Raw genomic sequence first — 9,999 nt, 5'->3', positions numbered from 1 at the left:
TTTGCTCTGTAATTAAAATTGTACTTTTTCCTTTTTGTTTACATAAAAAAAAAAAAAAAAAAAAAAAAAGAAAAAAAAAAAAAAACAACACAGAAAAAAAACCGAAAAAGTTATATAAAAACCGAGAACCGGTCATCACGTTAGATTGTATACATTTACACACCTGTTAGCACTATACCACTCAATGATATTACGGCAATGCAACCTGCTCCTTCCATCAACAGTAAACCGTGCGTTCCCATCGCCATTCCCAAGTATCCAAGACTGTTCGCCAATCCAACGCCGAGAACCCTGAACATAATAAAATGCACAGCATGTGGTTATTGTAACTGTATAGGGTATGAAAAAAAAAAAAAAAAAAAAAAAAAATACAGCGGCATTGACTTTTTTCAATTTTCCGCAACTAAAAGATACTCTTGGCTTAATCGAAGAAATTATACTTTCTCTTACCGATATCGCGTTTTCGACAATTCCACGACGAGGCATGACGACGCGGCTCCGCTCACGATCCACATGGCTTCCATCAAGCTTGTATAAAACAGAGCATATTCCGTGCCGATCACGTAATGCACGCAGAACGCGAGGAAGCCACCGATCACGTGACTCGTGGCTATAAAATCCATAGGAAAATGAAGATAAACACGAATAAAGTGACCTTCAAATTGCAAATTACCTATAAAACAAGGTCTGCCTAACTGATCGATACGCATGATCATGAAAACCAAAAATGGAAGGGTCGCGAGAGCAACGAACAACACTTCTTTCTCGTAACTGGGATCGATGCTCGACGAGCTGCAGGACGAAGATGTCAATTCTGAAACCGGTTATCCGGTCAACTGCGTAAAAGGACCACACAGGAGTACAAATGAGAACCGAAGGAATATCTACCGTTTCTGTTCTGCGAGGAGTATTTATCCTCGAGTGATTTTACTCCGAGTTTACACTCGGAATGGGTCGTTGGAATTTGGAACCACAGAACCTGCCGGCAGTTCAAATCGCCGAACCAGTAGCTCATGGTGAAGTAGCTGCAAGCACAAAGACACTCGGAAATGCATTTCTTGCACAACGTTTTATCCATTTATTGGCTCACTCACCACAGCTGGAAGACGAATTGAAACTGCAAGACGATAATCGCGCTGTAACAAGGCGGTCGTACGGCCCTCGGAACGTAGGTCTTGAATTCACCGATGCTCTGCACCCCCGAGGAGAGAAGATCGTCGTTGAGTCCGTCGAGGGACGCCTGAAAGTCAGCGGAACTATAAAGTCCAGCAATCCACAACCGGACACTTTTCGCATTCACCAACCCAATACTCCAGCTGCTCTTCACTCTGCGGAGAATTGTTCTTATGAATTTTTCTCAGGCATTCAAGAGCCCGCTCATCCTTGCCCATGGAGAAGAGAAGCCTGTGACTTTCCGTCAGGTAACGAGCCGCCAGTCCAGCGATGACGAGAGCCAGGGAGCCGAAAAAGAACTGCGAAATTCGCCAGGAGATTGGTAGTGCTGTTAATTAAAGGAATCGACTTGTTAAGAAGTTCGTTTTCTCGATAGCTTGAAGAGCTGCTGCTCACCTGGAATCGCGACGACCCCGAGCAGCCAGAAGACCTGAAGGAAGACCAGGACTCTTCCTCGGTGCCGGGGAATCTGCAGCTCGGCGACGTAGACCGTCGTCACACAGAGCAGGGCTGATGACCTGGAGCATTATTCGCGATTAGGAGGGTTTGGGGACCGGGAAATTATCCAGGAGCTACCAGAATGCTCTGAAGGCAGAGAAAGACGCCAGGCAGGAGAAGCCGGTGCAAAAACCGAGAGCCAAGGTGCCGAGACCGTAGCTCACAAGAGAAACTATCAACGACTTGAGCCGACTGGCAAAGTCTGCAGGAACTGCGATCAGCAGAGCTCCGATGACCAAAGCTGCAGGCCAAAGTTTGATTTTCAGGATATTTCGAGGGCGTTGAATCAAAACGGGGTTAAACGAAGGTTTCAAGTATCAGTTTTCGATGCATTTTCGACTCGACTGTACGTCCAACGCATCCTTAAGAAATATGGAACAAACCAATTACGGTGTAAGTGTCAATCCTGACTTGCTGATCCCTGTCGAGATGCAAATCGCAGCTGATAATTCTACGCGACTTTGTCAGAAAACTTCCTGGACCGGATATCGAGGCGATGACTAATCCACAGAGGATCAACACTCTGTACTGATGTCGGCCGGAGCCTGAAGGAATAGGAACTGGACGTAGTTTGAACTTGGATACGTGCAGAGAGTATAAGGATAAGAATGAACTCACCGGCTTTTTCTACCGCAAGTGAGTAACCGATTGTAGTTTTTTCCTTGCCATCTGTGGAAGAATAATTCTAATAATTTCAATGATCTTATGTTAAGTTCCAATCTCTTCATTTCTATGAATCAATGCTGAGGAAGCAATGGCTGCAAGTTATCATTACACGGAACTTGTACTGCTCTTTACCATTCTCCCTAATTTTCACGAGGTTCGCCATGTTTGAAATTTTCATTCAAACTTGGTTTGGCTAGAGTCAGCTGCTTAAAATTCCGCATCGACCAGTCATCGACCAACTTGTAATTTCGGCAAGATTTATGCGTCTGTCTTCACAGCAAATTTCACTCGTGAACTTCTCAGAGCTCAGCCTGCCAACTTTCACTTTATTCTGCTGATATGTTTTGAGGTTAAGGATAATCTGTCAATCGAAAGCTAATTAGTTATTCAAAGTATTACGTGAATTTCAAAACATCAACAAATATATACACAATTGTGCCAAGCTCAATTAGTACACTAGACCCTGTAAGAACAAAGCGACAAGAAAATTTGTACGCCGATTGACACACGTGTCTGATAAATTGTCGTATGCAAGTTATCAGCTTACCTACATAACACTGATCATAGACTTATAATTATATTTAAATGATGGTGGTGATAATAATAATAATAATAATAATAATAATAATTACATACAAACCCGCCATACCCTTCCGGGTATTTCCCTATAAGCGATTATCTTGTCCAGGGTGAGGCAGGGATGGATGATTAACCGTCATTATGCGGCCTGTAATTTTATTATCAACTGTACAGAAACTCTGCATGGTGGAGGTAAAACTAAGGGGGGACAAGACAAGAATCTGAGATACCAAAAAAGCATATTTTTGTTATTTTTTTTACAGACTACCTTATTTATTACCATTTTTATACTTATTGTAGATTATTAAGCATTATTCATATAATCAACTTGAATTAAGTTAGAAATCAACAAAGCGTTTTGAGTAGGTTGATGCGTCAAAGTAAAATATATCGTTTCAAAGAAATTCACCCAAATTAAAACATATGCTTTTTATCAACACTTGAATACATTTTTCCGCATCACGACTTACCCATTTAAAATATAGGAGTAACGAATAAAACCTGCGCCATAGCGTAGGCACTAACACAATAAACGTAGATAGGAGCTAGGAGCACGAGTAAAATCCGCGCTCACGAACATAGCGACGGATAAAACCCGAGCTGAGACACGACTTACGATACATTCACTCTTATTGACATATGGATGTCCTTATTAATTAGCCTAGAAAAGATATAAACAATAAAAAAGGACAAAGATTTCTCACCGGCGCATTGTCGGTACTGCAGATCGCGGTACCAACAGCGCGAACGTTACAATACATATATTAGACCTGTCCTTAAGAAGGGCAAAATCTAATTTTAATGTTCTTACCCCCCAAATTGGGGGAATAATAATTTTAAAAAAATGTCAAAATTTAAAAAAATTTTCCCCATTATATTTACCCACCGCTATAAAGCCTTACTTTTTTTCATAAGAAAAGCATTGATTTTTCGTAATGATAATTAATCTTTTTTTTACCGCTGCCATAATTATCAGCTAAAAAATCTTAAATTCTCAGAAAATGTTGACAGATATGTTACCTTTTTGTCGAATTTTTTGGAATTCGATACAAGCATTTTTGAGCTAGAACAATCACATCTTTATTCTCTTCTTTTTTGCGATACAGAGACTGACTGACATTTCAAAATTCAAAAATTCTGACATTTTTTTAAAATTATTATAAACCAATTTGGGTGGTAAGACCATTAAAATTCGATTTTGCTCTTCTTAAGGACAAGTCTAATATATATATTGTATATATATACATTATTAATATTCAAATTGAATATTAACATTTTTTTACTGCGCTTTTGGTTCACAATCAGCTTAAAGCTGTTTCTCAGACGTTTTACTCAACACGGATATTTGAACGGTAAAAACTCGACGGAAGTGCAATCGGTATAGCCCCGGTTAACTAACAAACCACCAATTACCTTATCAATGGTGGACAACACGTTGTCAGTGACGTTGTGATGTGCGGAAAGTGCAGACTATCTAAAAAAAGCTAATCGATATTTTGATAACGCCATGCACCGCCATCAAAGTTCTAAATTACCTTGTCGTTAACAAAACTGTACTCATACTGTAAATGAAACACGTATCGCGCCTTAAATTCCGGTTTTTTATTTTTATTTTTACTCAGAAGGTACAGTCTCTCTTTCAGTCTTTACTTTTTAGTCACATATTTTCCGGCGACGTGGAGTATCGCTGTCCCAGTAGTGCAAAGAATTAAATAAATTCTGTAGCATTTTGGTGAAAATTTGAGAACTACAATCGGCAGATTTGACGTAAATGGTGAAATAAATTCGAATTTTTCGTACAGCGGTAAAAAGCAATGAAGAGAGTATAGTTGCTGTTTTCCCCGTTTTACTTTTCATTTTGCGAATTATTAGTGCCATAATAATTGTCACGTGTTTACGGATTAATCCTGTGGGGAGATCAGTACAAAGACTTGAATTCGTTGCTGGTATTACTAATTGCGATTAAACAGTTATTAATTTTGTATTTATTGTTAGTGAAAGTTTTTACTAATGCCGGGATTTTTACTTACCTCGAGAAAACGTTGGGAAAAAACTTAAATTTGAATTTACTCAGAATGACCTGAGATCAAGGAAAAATTTGTCAGTAAAAAATTTCATCACTTTTTTACGCTCTCGTTCAAAATGATCCATAATGAATATTGCGAGGCAAAAAAAAAAATTTAAGATTATTATCTGGAATTTTCATTTATGTTCTAAATTTCAGGCAGGTTAAAAATAAAAGATAAAGTTGAAAATTTCATTCTTGAATAGTTTCTGCGTTTTTTTATGCGGGAATTCTTCTTGCTTGACTTAATTACCTGACTTCTACGTAGATAAATTTTTCCTCTAATCTTTGTTGTTCCGAAGGCTGCACTATACTACCGACCAAACTAAATTAAGTCCAAGTAAATATCAGCGCTGAGTGTATCTATAGGTAGCCATCTACTAGGGTATAATACATACTTTTCGAACTGTAAGTTTTCCATCGGATCCTCATATCTATACGAAGCTTTCATGTATTGGCGGATACATGTAAATACGCAAACCACTGTGAAAATATGAGACATCGAAGCCTTCACGCTTGTTCACGCTTGTTCACGCTTGTTCACGGTAAAAGGTGTCAGTGGATCTTATGTTTCTGCCGGGTTAACACTGCGGCACTAGTCTCTATACCGATCCTTAATTACTATACTCCTCTTAGCTTTCTTGTAAACCTGCTTTTAGCATTAGAAAAAGGTACTTTTCTAATCAAAAATACGAATATTAAATCGGGGATATTATGTATAAGTCCTTAAAACCTTGCGGCTTATTATCTGACAATAATAAGGACAACAATCTATTTACAATTTCTCTGCCCAAGGAACGAACGGAAACTGTTAACGTAACTGATGGTGAGTCGGAAAAAATTTTTATTATGTTTAAATAATTATCATTTCCTTATTTCACTGCTCTGCACCTCAAGATCAATGTTACAAATTGGACTATGAATCCAAGCAACGATGGCCGGCCGCCATTCAGTAATTAAAAAAAAAAAAAAAAGAAAATATAGTGTAGACTTCGCATCACCTGTGTGTGCTAAGCTGTATTGACATATTCGAATAGACCATACAGAATTCACGGAATGCTCAACTGGAATCGCACAATGTTACGCAGTTTTGGCTTTCTCGTACCTATTAATAAACTTCTTTGAATACGTTGCGTTTCAGGAAAAAATACTTTCACGAAATTTGTCAAATTCGACAGTATATTTTCAAATTATTGTCGATCATACAAAATCGTATACAATTTTTTTTCCCCGCAAATTTGAAATCACGTCAATTGGGTGACCAGTGTTTCTGTTTTTCATTTCTCTTTGATCTCGACCCTTGAACAGTGTTGACAGAAATTAAATCTAGTTGTATTTGGGGTTCATGGAAGAATCCACATGACAGTGAGTTCTTAGAATCCTAAACGTGATTAACACATTATCAATTGTGCCAATGATTTTGTGTTGAAGGTGACAACCCGAGAATAGAGGAAGGACCAATAGATTTCGAACGTGCAATAGAACTAACAGGTAATAACGATGCGCATAATTTTCCATTCTGTATCTATCACTCATGATCGCGCTGGTTCGGAGAAGGCAAGCAATTAAAAAAACTAGGCCATTCGCGTACAAATCTAGTTCGTTATATGAGATTAAGGATAAATTATGTCTTTCTACAAAAGAAAAAGAAATGAAAAGTAAAATTTCTTTGGGAAAGAATTTTTCCCAAACACATTTTCACCCTTCGATTATGAAAAATCGCTCAACTCACGTTGTAATTTAAAATATAACATCAAATCCCAACAGGTTATGGAAAGTTCAATTATCTTCTGCTGTTGGCCATCATACCAGCAGGATGTTCAAGTGTTTTCGCATCCTCAGCCATGTCCTACGTCTTACCGTCGGCCGAGTGCGACCTTGGACTCACCTTGCTTGATAAGGGTCTTCTTAATTCTATGGCATTTGCAGGTAATTCAAGTTTCTCGACTTATCCGACATCCGCCAAATTCCATTTATTCCACTTAAAAACACTTTCACTGCATTTTCCCACAGGGATGATCTGCAGCGCGTTCGCTTGGGGATTTATGGCTGACATGTTCGGGCGCAAGACAATACTCGTTTATGGCTACCTCTTCGACGCCATTTTCAATCTAGCAAGCAGTTTTTCCCAGGTTTCATGGATACTGCTAGTCTTCAAATTTTTCAACGGCGTCATGTGAGTACTCTATCGTTACTATTTCAATACGTGATCGGTACTCTTACCAAACGATATTCCACTTGCAGAATTTCCGGCCCTTACGCCGCCTTGATGTCTTATCTGGCCGAAGTTCACGGCGAAAAGCATAGATCACGGAGTTACATGTGGCTCGGAGTATTTTTCTCGCTAGGAAATATCTCAGTGCCATGTGAGCAGTACTTCTAACTATCTTAACACTACTCGTCTTAAAACGAGACGAAACGATGTTCTATCAAGTACTTTTCAGGCATCGCGTGGCTGATCATTCCGCTCGATTGGGAATGGACCTTCTTCGGTGGTTCGATGGTTTTCAACTCCTGGAGACTCTTCCTCGCGGTCTGTGCTGTGCCTGAGTTCATCGCTTGCCTGGCACTCTCCTTCTTTCCGGAGAGTCCTCGATTTCTCATGTCGAAGGGACGACACCTCGAAGCCCTTGAAGTGTTCAAGAAGATCTACTCGGTCAACACCGGAAACCACCCTGACACGTATGCCGTGAGTATATTTTTCGCCAATTATAAGCCACAATTTACTAAGGTTCACGTTATCGTGACAAAATTTGTCAAATCCCACACTCCCCACGCCGTCATTTCAACAGGTCAAAAGTCTCGTTCAAGAGACGTCGATAGAAGCTTCCGGGAAAAGCTTGGTCCACATGTTGCGCTGCGGTTTGCGTCAAATGAAGCCCCTCTTCGAGCTGTCGAACCTCTCTCGGCTGATCCTGATCACATCCATTCAATTCGGAGCCACTTTAGGGTGAGTGCTGCGAAACCAACGAACTTAGTCCAGCCACAAAACACTGAAAAACTACTTGCTCCGGGGTGTTTTTTCAGCTCAAACTCGCTCAGACTGTGGATGCCTCAGCTGTTCGCGATGATCGAAACCTACGAGAAGCTGCATCCCACCTCAGCATCCGAAGCGAAACCCACCATGTGCTACATGCTTGACGCAACTAAGCATCTCGAAAAAAATTTAACCGACGTAACGAACAAAACGACGAGTATTGAGCCAGTTTGTACAGAGGTGAGAATCGCAGTATTGAATGATCCACTACTGACCGTGGAATTATAGTGAGAAATGCGTTTGGCAAAAGGACCTGCAGAACCTGTGATCCTTGAAAATATCGAAATAGAAGAAGTTCGACTTCCGTTTTTCAGATGGTACTGGACTCCACTGTTTACATGAACTCGGTGATCATCGCTCTGACCGGTGTGATCGGATACACGATGGCCGGAAGTCTCATAAACGCGGTTGGGAAGAAGAAGCTTATGAGTGAGGCAACTTTTATATTACGGGGATGTCATGGAACACATATTGCTTGGACATGGCTGTCACCATTTCTTCGTCATTTCCCTAGACTCAAGTCATAATTCCAAACTGTTGCAGTCATGTGTTTCGTGGGTGCCGGTGGGTGTTGCGGGGCTTTATACTGGGCCCAGGAGACGGGAGTGATTCTCAGTTTATCGTCGGTATTCGTCGCTCTCGCGAGTATCGGGGGTGCAACGGTGGTGAACGTGATAGTCGACAATTTCCCAACATTCCTCAGGTAAGATCTCCGAGTTTTGACCATTCTGAAATTCACTCGATTCATCCTCCACGCAGAACCATGGCTGTCAGCGTCACGATGATGTTCGGACGAATCGGAGCTGTTGTGGGAAATATGCTCTTCCCAATTCTCTTGAACATCGGTTGCCTCGGTCCGTTTATAATGATCGGGACCGCGTGTCTCGGTGAGTGAATTAATATTCAATTTATCTTTCATTCAAGATATCAAAATTTACCTAAAAACGATCCTACGCGTGTTTCAGCCTGTGCAGTTTGGACGATAATTTTACCATCCGGTAAAATACCTGCGGTTAGTAAAGAAGCGGATTTGAAACAGTAATACTTATGGTTTGCAACATTATTTTGCGATAGTAAATAATTATAGCGCTGGATTGTAAGCTATTGAGTCTAAGTCATGGAGTATGGTATGTAGGTAGGATTTTTTCATTGCAAAATATCTTTATATATATTAGCACGGTGACTGTGATTCACGTATCAAGTTTTACAAATATACCTCGTTAGTACGTTGCTATTAAATGTATAGTACAACGTGTCGGATGATACGTGCGAGGTAGGTCGATTCTCCGAAATATATAATAATTGTTAATGTACGCGTCTGAGTATAAAATGGTAAATAGAAAGCGAAGAAACGAACAATACGTTGATATGTTTTCGTAATAAACAATGATACGTTTTTGTTCATTCAACATCTAAACATTGTTTTCTGATCTTATCCTATATGTATGTGCGTTGTTACGTTCACGGCTTTTTTTTACAGCCTTGGCTAGTAAAACCGTCACACTGTGAGTTGGTTGTCCTTTTTGTGGACAAATTTTTATTATTAAAAAAATTGAATGGAACCGCGTTTTAATTTGCGAAGACAAGGTTCAGGTCACGTCCAGTCAAAACATTCTGTTGAACTGTCGCCAGATACGGATGAAATTTATTTGTTTCACCGTTGCTGAAAACTATGTCATCTTATTCGAGCAAACTTTTAATGTTGGCAGATAAGAAAAGAAATTCTGTTTAAACATAAATTTTAATCAACTAATTTCATTGTGTAATTTTAGATATACATTTTTACAAAGGAAGTATAAATGAAAATTGCAATAAACACAATAAAAACAAAATGAATTCAATTGAATAATCAAATATCGCTGGTTTTTACGATATACGCTTAGCTACTTTTTTACGCAAGCTACGAAAAAATTCTATGTCTAATAAAGAATACGAAGATTGTTTTAACACCAAGCCCCAGACATTTTTTGTGTTTTCTCCT

The 9,999-nt window shown here is 39.5% G+C and overlaps 2 protein-coding genes across 3 annotated transcripts; one reads left to right on the top strand and one right to left on the bottom strand.

Moving 5' to 3' along the window:
- Positions 1-155: 155 nt before the first annotated feature.
- LOC124407024 lies at positions 156-2,032 on the bottom strand. Its single transcript, XM_046882812.1, has 9 exons — positions 2,029-2,032; positions 1,750-1,912; positions 1,570-1,691; positions 1,305-1,501; positions 1,095-1,240; positions 889-1,025; positions 674-814; positions 451-610; positions 156-291 (listed from the first exon to the last, which is right to left on the bottom strand). The coding sequence occupies exons 1-9, from the start codon at positions 2,030-2,032 to the stop codon at positions 156-158; spliced, it is 1,206 nt and encodes a 401-aa protein (XP_046738768.1).
- On the top strand, positions 2,004-9,663 carry LOC124409842 (synaptic vesicle glycoprotein 2C-like). 2 transcript variants are annotated; one of them, XM_046887753.1, is made up of 12 exons: positions 2,004-2,307; positions 6,413-6,472; positions 6,749-6,910; positions 6,995-7,157; positions 7,226-7,347; positions 7,426-7,670; positions 7,774-7,931; positions 8,009-8,198; positions 8,333-8,447; positions 8,562-8,721; positions 8,778-8,905; positions 8,984-9,663. In XM_046887753.1, the coding sequence occupies exons 1-12, from the start codon at positions 2,280-2,282 to the stop codon at positions 9,058-9,060; spliced, it is 1,608 nt and encodes a 535-aa protein (XP_046743709.1). In that variant the 5' UTR covers positions 2,004-2,279; the 3' UTR covers positions 9,061-9,663. The 2 variants fall into 2 exon arrangements, with proteins under 2 accessions (XP_046743709.1, XP_046743700.1); XM_046887744.1 differs by lacking the exon at positions 2,004-2,307 and adding an exon at positions 5,534-5,807.
- The last annotated feature ends 336 nt before the right edge of the window (positions 9,664-9,999 follow it).

Source organism: Diprion similis, chromosome 1 (genome assembly GCF_021155765.1).
Source record: "Diprion similis isolate iyDipSimi1 chromosome 1, iyDipSimi1.1, whole genome shotgun sequence".
NCBI classification, from domain to species: Eukaryota; Metazoa; Arthropoda; class Insecta; order Hymenoptera; family Diprionidae; genus Diprion; species Diprion similis.
The sequence above is the reverse complement of the archived record's forward strand: the minus strand, read 5'-3'. Positions and strand labels throughout refer to the sequence as shown.